The sequence below is a fragment of the Semicossyphus pulcher genome, unplaced genomic scaffold (genome assembly GCF_022749685.1).
Source record: "Semicossyphus pulcher isolate SPU_LCO1_2020_fin unplaced genomic scaffold, fSemPul1.0.p SCAF_23, whole genome shotgun sequence".
NCBI lineage: Eukaryota > Metazoa > Chordata > Actinopteri > Labriformes > Labridae > Semicossyphus > Semicossyphus pulcher.
The window spans coordinates 8,074,088-8,087,175 of record NW_027211697.1 but is presented as its reverse complement, the minus strand read 5'-3'; the positions used below and the strand labels follow the sequence as shown (position 1 = coordinate 8,087,175).

Sequence of the window (13,088 nt, the reverse complement as noted above, 5' to 3'; positions counted from 1 at the left end):
ACTATCAAACACTGACCCCCCTCTTTCGCACGTGTTCCCGCGCACACACACAGGCGTACACAGTGAGAGTGAGTCACCCACAGAGCCGTAGGCACATTTAGAGACCACTGTGTGAGTGCCTGGCGCTGCGTGCTTGGGATGCCTTGGGTGTGACCGGGGCGGCCTGTAGTGTGTGTTTGTGTGTGTGTGTGTGTGTGTGTGTGTGTGTGTGTGTTATGGTCAATCCAGCTGCCTGTCGTCTGCAGCCCGTCCCGTCAGGCGAGCCAGACTGTGACTTCAGCAGACACAGACACACAAACGGGGGGGAAAGGCTGCTCAATGGAAAGAACTGCTGATAGGATTTGGAATTTCCTGGTCACTCGCAGATTCATTGGAAATTAAACACTGGTCATTTTCTGGCCTTCGCTGAGGCACTGAACACACCAAACTGCTCTTTTAGTTAGAATTTAGTGAATCATTTTAATAATGAAACTGAAAGAGTAAGCACTCAGCTACCTGTCATGACTCACAGAGGTATTTTGATACGGTGAAACGGCTTCAGCGTCATCGCAGAGTTTCCAGTTTTCCCTGAAGTTTCCAGTCATCCATTGTGCTACGATTACACTGTCGCTAGTCTGGTGATTCTCAGGGACTCGGCAGGCTCCGCCCCCCTCCCTCCTCCCACAACCATGTGTGTAGCTTTTAAAGACTGGAGATCTACAAACCCAACCGTGACCTCAGAGAATTAAATATCCTCCTCGGATAAACCCCCACGTCCCCGAAGTAGCATTTAAGGTTGTCAGCTGCTGCAATCGTGTGTGTGGAGTTTGTGGCTTTGAATGTGTGACTGTTTTCCATGAGCATGCATGTCTTTGTGTATATAGTCAAAACATGTTGTGGTATTTATACTTTATACAGTTATTAAGCCCAAAAGACGGGTATTAGGGTCTTGCAGGAGCAGCGTTTTTTAACAAGGCTGAAGTGCAGGCCCGCTGTAATGAGAGCCCAGGTAATTGTTTTGAAAGGGTAACTTTATAATGGAAAAATATAAAAACAAGCCCTGTTTTCAATTAAGTCTTTCCATCCCATCCCCCCACGTCTCTGAAAAAGTGGAGAGTTCAACCCAAGCTGCCATGCTATATTTTCTTCTCTGGGTTCACCACTCGCAGACGCCATGTGGCCAATAAGGAGGTTTAATGTAATTTTTCCGCTTGTACGTTTTAAAACATCATGGACGACATCTGAGGCCTTAATTTAAGTCATTATACTTCCAACTTTTTGATTAAAAAAAGAGAAGAAAATTCTACAAGAAAACCCTTTCAAGCAAAAGGTTGAAAATATATAGCTCTAGTTTTCCGTCTTTGTAACGTTGCTCATTGTTTTTTTGCGACCACACCCATCTCTTCTTTTTGTCATGAGAGGGTGAAATTCATCACACAAAGGAATCCAGAGGAACACATGTTTTCTAACACTCATATGGGTGGGGGAACAGGCTAAGGTCTCATCTGGAATGCATAAAGCATAACAATACATCCCAACATCTCTCGTCACTCTGGATGAGGCCGGGGATGGGAGTGGGTGGGAATCTGCGATGCCTTAAATCCTGCCGGAGTAGTATAGGCGAACGCTGGAATCTGTAAGATCCAGCTGCTCTTCCTGCGCCTCGCTTCATATATGTGAAAGATCTGCTTTGTCGTGGGAGGAAACGTTTTGGTTATCTTGGTTTAATTTATAATCTGATGTGCGGGGGATTTGGACACATCTTTCATGATAAGCCATGTTTTGCTTTTGCTCTGCATTTTGACGTCTCATAATAAAACATTGTGACCGTTGCATGTGTCTTATGTTGTTCCTTGTTTTAGCTTTGTACACAGTTATGGCAGTTGTAGCTGTTTGTGTTAAAACTGTTTTCAATTTCAGTTATGCTTTTGTGACGGCCTTCCTGCTTTGTGTGTCCTTGTTTTTGTTACTTTCTTTTCCGCGTTGCAGGTTCCTGGTAGGCGTGTCTTCCGTGCACCTTGGAGTACCTGGCCAGTCTCCCTATGTGGCCTTCACCACGTGTGGCTCTTATCTTTGTAGATGATTACAGTAATATTGTTTTTCTTTTAGGCACTGTCTCTTTTGCATTAACCCACTTTTTTTGTATTTCTCTAATTTTGTACTGTGTTATTTGGAGCTTTCTGGCACTAGAATTTACTTCAGGATTAATAAAGTTCTATCTTAATTTATTGCCGCTCTCCATGCTCTGGACACTATGTTATTGTTTGGTTGGCTTTGGACCTCTTTGTAGTTTTGGTTCACTTCACACACGTCACTCACGCACCCATCAGTAGACACCCTGATAACCCTGATTAACACACCCCACAACCACTGTATTTAAATGTAAATTTGACTTTCACTAGTGGGCCATGGCTCAATCACCATTCTGTTACCTCATTCAGCGTCCATTCCATTCATCCATTTATTTAAATGGATAGGGTTAGGATCATGACAGCTTTCTTACTAAGAAGTAACAAAAAAAACGGATATACATCGTCTTCATGAACTTGAAATGAAAGAGGCACAGTGGTGCTATGAGCTAAATGCTAACCTCAGCATGCTAACATGCTCGCAATGTTTACAACGGCCACTGTCTTAATTTTGCATTGCTAGCACTAAATTACTGCATAACTAGATTTTAAAGCATATTTTATGCAGCTATGATTGGATATACCAGCATTAATGGTAATGTAGAGCCAAAGGGTCACCAAAGTCATCGCGGTTCATCAAATATCCGTATGCTACAATATCCCATGGTAATTCATCAAATAAATGTTTCTGTGTGGACGAAAGTGGTGGAGCAACTGACTGACAGATTGTGCAACCAAATTAGCCATCCGTAGTTCCTCCCTGCTACCATTTTAAAGAGATATGTGTCATAGGGGATTTTCTCACAAACTATTGCTTTAAGGTCAGCGAGAGGCGAGTTACAAGGAGTGTTTCGGTTGATCTTGGGGTGAGGGAAGAGTTGTGAAAACAAAAATAAATTGAAGATGATTTAGAGTGTTTGCATTATGCATGTTTGGATTTTCAGCACGTGCCGGTGAATCTCTCCGACTGCCAGATCTTATCAATCCATCCTCGCCTCCTCCTTCTCTCCTCCACCGAGCGGAGCAGGAGCTGTCAGTGGGTTCTGTTTAGATCTCGTGTGAGTGGCTGCTCTGGGCTGTCGTCCAGGCCGATGCCGACGGATGAGCACACACATCACAGATTCTCCGCTCCGAGCCGGGCTTTACTGCACGGCCACAGTTTCCTTTGGCCAGGCCACTATGCAGTCATTAGGCTGGCCATCACATATGTGTGTATTACCACATTCCCCAAAGGCAACCGAGTTTGACCCACCAGCCATGTTCTTAGGAAAGCAAAATGGATTCCTTTATCAAGTTTGGTTTCGTGTATCAGCAACTAGATGACTCATTATTTTGAGTGTGATCTAGAAGAAGATCAAACTAAAGCCTGTTCTGCAGCATGCCTTATTTTGTTTATTAGTTTAGCCTCCATTACTTTCACTCAAGACAATTATCCAGAAACTCAAAGTCTGTTTCACCTTTCAGCTATTTTTGAATAGTCTGTCTTAGACTCTGTGCTGAAACCTCCTGATGACCTCAGGGTGACAGAGCTGCACTCACTGCTGCTAATCAAGTAAACACATCTTATCCTAGCGTGCAAATTAGCTCAAAGCTCGATGCTTGTCTATCATGACCTTTGACCCCAGAAGCCGCTCTGTATAACATTTCTATAAATGTAAAACAAATAAATGTTGTACAATGCAAGTCGAGAAATGTCAGCTCCTTATTCTCCAGGAAGAACACATTTACAAAAAAGCTAAAAAGTGCTGGCAAGACTTTAGGAAAGAAAATACCCACAGGCCAACACCTTTCTTTAGCTGACAAAAAGCGTGAATTGGCAGGCTGTAAAGGAAGTGCTGCGCTGTGAGCTGTCAAAGAAGCAGAGATACTCAGCTCAAACAGTTCAACAAGGGAACTGCTCACAACAAGCAGACAAGAATGATTTCATTCTCAAGTTAAAGAGGATTTAAGCTGCTGATGTCAAATTATACGACCACAAGTGTTTACTCAGATACATTTGATTGTAATTAAAAACTAGCATGCATCCAATGCAGCTCAGATATCTACTATCAGATAACAGAGCTGTGAGATCTGTGCAGAAACCAGAGCAAGGCGATTCAAATTGAATTCTTTCATTGCTTTTATTGCTTCATTCCAAACCCCTGAGGCCAGTATAACTCTGATTCACAGCAACAGTTTGTATGCTGGTCGTGCCTGTTGGGATGTGTGCGTTGATGACATCGACTCCAACAGGAAGCCAGGGGCTAATGATTAGCACATGTTTAGGATCACTAGGGTGCCACAATCTGGAGTTCGTCATGCCGTATGTCCCTGATTTATTTGGTTGTTGTTGCTTTACAGGGAGGGACGGGCCCGTCTGTAAAAGCCCACTCCCCTCTATAACATCTTTGGCTCGCTTTATCTGATTTAGCATCCAGCCAATGGAGATCTCTGGCTCGGTCATGGTCCATTTTGGAGCTTTGGAGTTTAAAATGGGAGAGGGTAGATGGGGCATGCATGGCACACATGCTCTAATGTGACCCTGCTTTACACTCGCACACAGACCTGCATATTATGTTGCTTTCACACACAGCACAGAGATTATTTGATAGCACAGTCTCTCAATGATAATTTGCAGACGTTGCGTAATACAGTTTGAGGCTTGGTTATATTTGTGAAGCAAGCGGAAGAATCAGTTGCATTTGTGCATTTTTATGGTCCGTGTCAACTTGCAGTCGAGCATCAGCGTCATTGTGCGTGAACAGTTTGACACGTCCATGTTAAGTGTGCAATCCTTTAACTCAGGTCCTCTCCGGCTCCGCCTGCGTGCTGCTCTGTGGGATGTTATCTGATAGTCACTAAGTGGCGAAACGCAAGCACTAAGGGCAGAGCAGCGAGACCGGTCCGGGGCGTGAGGATCGGGCAGCAGGGGGAAAGAGCCATGCACATCCTGGAAAGCAGGGAATGCATCTGCAGGAGGAATGTCGCCGTCTCTGGTTTCAAAGTAAATGTGACACCGCAGCACAAACAAGACCTGTGAGCAGCTGGGTTGGATTCCACGCTTTTCCAGCTGCGGCGACCCCGAGATGTCCGGTGAGATGACCTAAGGATTGCGTTGTGAACAGGCGTTGTCCGCTACTGACTTCATGGTTTTAGCGTTTCCTCTTGTTTTGGCAGGGGCTTCCAAAGGTGAAGGCGCATTGAGGCGTTGCACCATTCCTTCTTATTCCCAGAAGTAAAATATGCCTGTCCAGCTGTCCTACTTAGATGTCCTCCAGACAGCCAAGCAAGAGTTGTGTCCAAAACCACAAACCGCCTAATCCCTAATTGTCTCTTTCTTCCCTTACTCCCATTTTTGCTATTGGAGGAGTCCAACGGCCACTCCTGCAGGTGGAATCCATTGTTGAATGTACCAGGGCTGTGCTGCAAATGAGGCTGACTCATTCTGTCAGCAAACAAAGGACAGTTCCAGTTAAAAACCTTTAACACAAGTGTTGACTTGTTGTTAGGCTGGCCTACAAGGGTTCTGATTAAACACAAACATGTTGCAATCTCTATGATGAGAAAAGGAAAGTGAAAGTTGGCACTCACCTTGACTCCAAGCTGTTAACACTAACCTATGGAAGCCCTAAGCGGACATGTATCTAGACTCTGTTTTCCCGTGATAATGAGTTATTTGTGGTCGTCTTCTCGAGATCTCGACTTATTTTTAGAACCTGTTGGTGATAGTTCTCCACCACTTTAACGTCAGATGATCACTCATTACCTCAGAGTTCCAAAGGCACAAAACAAACATAGAAAGAGGCTGAACTTACCTCATTTGTGTGGGTGATGGCAGGATGGCATCGGCTGGTCTGATATCACAGTGACCAGCCTCTTGCTTGTTCTTCTAGATTGCCGGAAAGTCCCGTTGTCACAAGAAAACATCTTGTGATAATGGGCCAAATTAATCCATTAAAATGGGAGATAAATAAGTCGAGATCCCCAGAAAACTGAAATTAACTCGTTATCACTGGAAAACCAGCTTTGTTATCTCGAGATAACGGGAAAAATAAGTCGAGATCTCAAGAAAATGACCAGAATTGACTCGTTATCACGGGAAAACGGAGTAAATAAAATGTATGGATGCATGTCCGCTAAGGGCTTCCGTACAACCCAGAGACGTTGTTGAGATACATAAGAAAATCATCTTTATATCATTGTTGGAATATTAAGAATAAGAGCATATATGTCCAAACTAGAGATACCCAAACGCAGTACATGTATTCTCAGTGTTTTACAGTGTCCCTGCCCAGTGTTTCACATTTGTACTTTCATTAACTGCAGCAGTGAAATGGCTGTGACGCCTCTGTGGTTTTTGTTTCAGGTCAGCTGTTTTGCTCGAGGTTCTGTTTCTCAAACAGCACTGAAGCCCTTTTTGCACAAATCTGCGAGGTTCATTCAAGGAAACCGAAAACACTCCAGCTAACATCCACAAACTTTTGCCAGGTCAACTAAACAACCGGCTTTCTAAAATAGCTCACCTGCGTGCTGGTGAATCCTGGGGTGTGTCGGTTTTAGATTTCAGCCTCTGTCTCGCCACAATGGCTGTGACTACAGTTACCGCGGCTCCGGCCTGTTTGCTTTGTAATCCTTGTTTTTCCAAGGAAGAGGAGCTGCTGCGTGTTTTCATTTGATTGGGGTAAAAGGTTTTTGGATGGTTTCCCGTGTTATCGGCCGTAAAGGAACGATCATAACTCTTCAGATGGTTGAGCTATCTCTGGCAACACAAAGTAATGAGTCAGAGAGATTGGTAATGGGCATGCGGGGTGAAGGGCGAGAAACCATATCAACTCAAACAACAACTGTGTAAAAGATTAATTAAAATACAATATGTGTTATTAAATATCTAAGCAATGTATAACGATAGGATGAGAGCATTCTCACAGCTTATTAGATTTAATACAGTTGTAATAAAGAAAGGGTGGGGCACTTTGGATCTCACTGCAGTGATGCTTCATTTCCTGAAGAATGCGCGCCAGATGATGTATTATGGGAGTTTACAACAACAACAGCAACAGTTTTGTAGCTATAAAACTTTAAGTTATCCTCATGGTTGCTGCTATATTATCGTGTTTTGCATCACAGAAAGAAATAGATTTGCTCTTTGCTCTGTGTATGTCCACTGTGTGAGTAATAGTGCAGGACTGTGTGTGTGCGTTTGGGCATTCATAGTCTCCACACACACCTGCTCCAGCTGGGCAGCTGGGGTTTGCTGCTGCTGCTGCTGCTGCTGCTGGCACTGCCTTCCACCTGACCACTGCACAAATTACATCTTCATAAACAGCAGCACGTCCAGGTCTGCTGATTGTCAAAGAGCTCCCTCTCTCTCTCTCTTTGCCTCCTTCTCACAGCTGTGCCAGGACTCAGGGCACTGCCTCTCCTCGGCATCCCACAGCGAGGCTGGGCAGCGGCTCACAGTTTCCCCCCCTCGTGTGTTTACAAACAGAGACCGCAGGAATCCACCTGATGGGCCAAAAGCTGCAAAGAAGAGCCGAGAGAGAGAGAGAGAGACTAAGAGGGGCAAGCTGTGTTCTCCGGCTGCAGCAGCTGATCACAATCGCGTCTGATCTCAAAACAGCAAATGTGTGCTTGTGCTTCTGTCACTGTTGTTATTTGCTTCCTGGTTTGCTTTACAACTTTGTCACTTGTGAGGAAATGGCCTGAGACCGCAGTGTAATGAGGGATGCAGAACCACGGCGGCGGGCTGCGGCGGACAATCTTTCTTGTCACTCATCCTTGAATTGTGTGTGCATGGAGATGCAAGCAGTTCCATCAGTTTAGCATGAGCGAAACATTGCACCCTGTTAACTCCCTTTGGCATCGGACAGGCTCTCCCTTCTCTCGGCAGACGCAGGAGTAAACAGGAGGCTTGCTTCACACACTCACAGGCATTCTGGGCATACCGCGGGGCCTCCAGAGGGCTGGTCTGCTCACACACACACGCACACGCATTCACACTGTCGTACGGGAACACTTCTGGACATGTGTTGTGCACGTTCAGGCAGTCAGTGGGCATGTCTTGCCACCTTCAGCCATCTGGAACAAGGTAAAGAGTCTTAGGTGTGGCCTATAAAGAACAAAATAAACAGATGTGTGGTGCAGGGTGTAAATAGTGGACTCATTGATTTGAATCAATGATCAGGTCTTTTATAGGCTATGGGGTGTTTTACAAGTAATCACATCAAGTCTTTTAAATGCGGGGACACGTAAAACATGAAATCACTGAAAATCACATCAAAATGCCTCCACTGGAATGTCACTGGTTATGTCATAATGGTGTTTTATTTTTAAATTATGGATGTTTTAGGGCATAAATACAGAGAGATGTCACAAAAAGCTCACATTTTGCGGTTTGTAAAATAACACCGTAGGCTACTCCATGCAATCCTGTGGCCTTTACTACAATCCAGATGATAGGCTAGCCCGGGGAAGAAGAGGAGGAAGAGAAAAAAAAAAAAAAAGGAAAAGGAGAAGTTTTTGGAGCGGGCCCCTGGTGACGTGCAAGGCCTGCAGGGCGGTGTTCTCAGGCGGAGAAAGAGACTGACTGGGGTGTGTGAGCCACATCTGGAATAGTAGCTGCAGAGGACGAGTCGAGAGGAGCACAACCTCGCTGATACTTTCCCCAAACTCTTCACTTCAGCGTTTCCTTTTCACGGAATCAAACCTCCTGCTTTGCTTCGCCCTTTTTTGTAAGTTGGACTAATGTGTTGGAGACTCTTTTGTTTTTTTCCACTTACTTTTTTTTCTCCCACTCATACAACAGGACTTAACCCCTGGACTTTAACACGACTTTGGATTTACATATATTGCGCGAAAATGCATCTATGTTTCTATCCTGCAGCTCTACCTAACTAATCCCAACTTTTTTACTACTATTTCAGGTTGTATTTACTCACATTAGGGAATAAAACGGGAGAGGTTGACGCTCACGCATGGCGGCATTACGCTGGAATGTTTTTCGTGCGGATTGGTTGAGTTTGTTTTCCAGCAGCAGGCATTGATTAGTCGGAAATCCGTCTGTCTTACTCATATCGATCGAAAGCTGCTTCTCTCTGTGGTTTTTATTTTGCAAACACCCCATTGCTTAAACTAATGAATTTTAATTGGACTTTTAAATGGATCAAAAGTTCAAATAATCGATTGATTCAAGCCCTTACAGCCTGACTTTAAACTCCACATTGACTATTTCAGCCCCATAAGGAAGAAATTATAGTTCCTTCCTTCTTTTCTTTCTACGTTTGAAATGTAAGGGGATACTTTCACATTGAGGTAAACATTGCGGTTTGTGTAGAAGTCAGGGACTGGCGCCATCTAGCGTCGAGATGAGAAAGGGGGTTTGGTGGGATTCTTGTGGATTGACGTCTTATTTCTTTCCAGACTTGACAAAATGCTGCTCATCCTGCTCGGAGTGCTCATCTTGCACCTTATCATCCTCATTCTCCTCATTGTGTCCACAGCAGCCAGTGTGAGTAGTCCTGTTACACTTTCAATTGAGTGGCTCAATGACACAACAGTGCAGACTTTATTGCATGATCATTATTGTGTTGGATGTTATTTTTGTTCTAAGGATGCTGCAGTTGATTTCATTGTTGTCGTGTTGTTTTGTTTCCAAGGCCTGGACTGTAGGCGGGGACAGGAGCTTGGATCTGTGGTACAATTGCATTTTAACTAATGGAGGCTACCACTGCAAGGCCGCAAGCAATGAAGGTTTGTCAGCACTCCTGAAAAAACAAACTAAACGATGCCTCCTGCCTTTTTCGCCTCGGGCGTGGAAAACGTACGAATGTGTTTGAAATTCACGCTCTCCTTTCTTTTCTGTCCGTGCTCCAGACTGGATCCAGGCGGTGCAAGCCCTCATGATCCTGTCCTTGCTCTTCTGCTTCTTCTCCCTCATCGCGTTTGTGTATCAGCTGTTCCGCCTGGTCAAGGGCGGACGCTTCTTTTTAACGGCCATCTTCCAGATCTTGGCGAGTGAGTATGACTTCATGCGGTCACACCCTGAGCAGATTTGGGTGGAGCCGCTGTGAGATCATCTGCTTCAGATTCCCTCAGATTGTCCTCACATCCTCTCTTCTTGTTTAAGGTGTGTTCGTGATGTGCGGGGCGATCATCTACACCGTGATGAGTCCGGATGATGGAACCGGGGCACAGTTCGGCTACGCCTATGTGCTAGCCTGGGTGGCTTTCCCTCTCTGTCTCATCAGCGGCCTCATTTATATCGTCCTGAGGAAGAAAGAATGAGAGACGGAGCGGAGGAGGAAAGAAGAGGGGTAGTTAGGAGGCCCCTTACAACAACATCGCACTGTGCCTACTGCCCACAGACCAAAGACTGACATCCCATCAACACAACAAAAGTGCACGTGTCACTAACAATTGTAAACACAGAATGGAGACGTTTATCACTGCTGGGGATCCTTTCTTTTTAGCTGTTTTTAGTATCGATTATGTTCCCATCACATGCTGAAAATATCATTTTACCAAAGGCCAAAGAGTGTCACCACACATGTTTCCTGCGGTGTCTTCAAAGTGTGTTTAAAAACGCGTTGGTGACATGTTGACTTTTGTTTCCCGCCCGACTTCCACAAATCCATCACGTGTGATAACAAAGACGAATAATCCTGCCATGTTTTCAGTACAAAGATGTACATAGTGTCTGTGGTTTTTAGACATATTTATAACATTTTTACATACATTTTGTACATAGTGTTGTCAAGTTAACATTGTCATGCTCCTTTACGTGATAGAGTTTTGTGTCTCTCACAAATCATGCAGCTGTGCCAAAGAGATGTCGCTTCGAATGCCAGAGTATCAAGCTTTTTTTAAATGTCTTTTTTTGTGTGTGTGCCGGAAGCTTTGAACCGCGTGCCTTACTTAGAATATTGCCTTGAAGGAAATTAAATCATCATCCGAAATTAAAAAGTAACAACAATATGACGTTTTGTGTTCTGAATAATCTTTGTACTTGATAAGCCAAATAAAGTTTTGAATTTTGTAATGTAGTTTTGAAAAATGGTGCTTTTTTTTAATCTACTACTCTTGAAATGTATAGCCTACTTTGTGTTGCAAGTGTGTCTGTGATTAATTTGCTTTGTACAAACCCAAGTTTGCATTTTTGTCAGTATTCTTCTAAATAAACCCTTTGAACTCTACTTCCTGTTGTGAGTCCGCTCTATGCGTCATTTACAAAAGTAGGATTTTAGAAAAGTAGAAGTGTTCAGTGGTGTTACTTTAAACTTGTACTAGCTGATACTTTAACTGTGGGAGTTGCAGGAACAAGGAAATCAGTTGTGACTGACCTTTAGCCACACGCTACTCCTTGTAGTAGCTTGTTTACACCACTTGGTGGAGCTGTGACACACAAGACACTCCCAGGACCCAGTATCTCACCTGTTGGCAAAATATCTTTGCACCAGTCGTATTTTTCATGTGAATACATTCAAAAGAAAATGGTGTCTTTGTGAAGATTAAACTAGTTATCAAACAAAGATTATAAGAAGATTTAATAGTACTTCAGTATTCTTCTAATATAATGATTTCTCATTAAATCTGCTTTTTTAATTCATACAATTGATTCCAAAGCAGGGCTGCACGGTGGTTCAGGGGTTAGTGCCGTCAGCTAGAAGGTTCCTGGTTTGAATTCCAGTTTGGACGAGGTGGTCCTTTCTGTTTGAAGTTTGCATGTTCCTCCCATATTTGCGTGTGTTCCCTCCGGGTACTCCAGCTTCCTGCCACTGTCCAAATTGGTGACTAATTGCCTGTAGGTGTGAGCATGAAAAGTTGTCTGTCTCTATGCATCACCCCTGTGATTAACTGGCGATCAGTCCAGGGTGCACCCCACCTCTCACCCAAGGCCCCAGCCCCAAGTGACCCTGAACAGGATAAGCGGTATAGATAATGGATGGATGGATTCCAAAGCATCCAAGCTGTACTCATACAAACATTAAACCAGCAATAGCACCCCCTGGCTGCAGTCTGAGGACCTGCTTATCTGGAAACTGGAAACTTGGCCCCATGTAAATACATTCTTTTCAGCAAAACAGCATAAATCAAAGAAAACAGTTAAATGTGGTTCAGGAAGCCTCTCTGAAAGGAAAAGTACATACCATTGTAAAAAACAAAAAGCAAAAAAAACAGACTTGTTTAGATCGTTGGTTGCTTCAGAGGAATCTGAAGACACCAAACTTATGGTGTCATCTTTCCCAAATTCTGCCCTTTATCTTATATTTATCAAATGTTTAACTTCCCAGTACACCGTTAACTAAGCAGGTCACACCTACACAGCAGATACGCCTCAGTTATCATCATTTCTTCATCGTATTTATAGAATAAAAGCATTCCAATTTGAGACTGAATTTACCAAGGTTCAAGTATCACCACAAGATGTCACTAGTTCATATATTACTCAAGTTTTTTTATTAAGTGGTGGAAGAAGTAATCAATCAAATGAAATTGTATTTGTATACCGCCAAATCACAACCAAAGTTATTTCAAGACACTGCAGGTCTAGACCGTACTCTTCGTTATGTAACAGAACTTTGACTTGAGAAGCATTATGTCTGTGTAAAGTACAAATACAAGCCTATTACAAGTAAGCCCTGAATTTATCATCCCACTTATTTATACAAAAAACACACTTAAGGTACCAAAAGTAAAAGTACTGATTATGCAGAATCATATTCATTATATTTTGTGACTACAACGTGATGCATTCAAGTGTAAGCATCTCTACTGTTGCAGCCATATGCAAGATGAAGCTAACTTCTATACTTCTAGGTGTAGAACGTATTTTTCATTAATAGTCGGCAGCAAAGCAAAGGAAAAAAGTAGAGTAGCAGCTGAATACTTCAACTGAAGTATTTGAGGTGTAAGAAGTAGAATATTTACTTCCAAAATAAAGTGAGGGGGAATCATAAAGTGCATAGAAATACTCGAACATACCATCTCAGCATTGTACTAGAG

General features: G+C 43.5%; 1 protein-coding gene across 1 annotated transcript; it reads left to right on the top strand.

The window, feature by feature from the left end:
* The first annotated feature begins 8,696 nt into the window (after positions 1-8,696).
* On the top strand, positions 8,697-11,278 carry pmp22a (peripheral myelin protein 22a). Its single transcript, XM_069674360.1, has 5 exons — positions 8,697-8,818; positions 9,507-9,594; positions 9,743-9,836; positions 9,960-10,100; positions 10,213-11,278. The coding sequence occupies exons 2-5, from the start codon at positions 9,517-9,519 to the stop codon at positions 10,368-10,370; spliced, it is 471 nt and encodes a 156-aa protein (XP_069530461.1). The 5' UTR covers positions 8,697-8,818; positions 9,507-9,516; the 3' UTR covers positions 10,371-11,278.
* Positions 11,279-13,088: the final 1,810 nt, after the last annotated feature.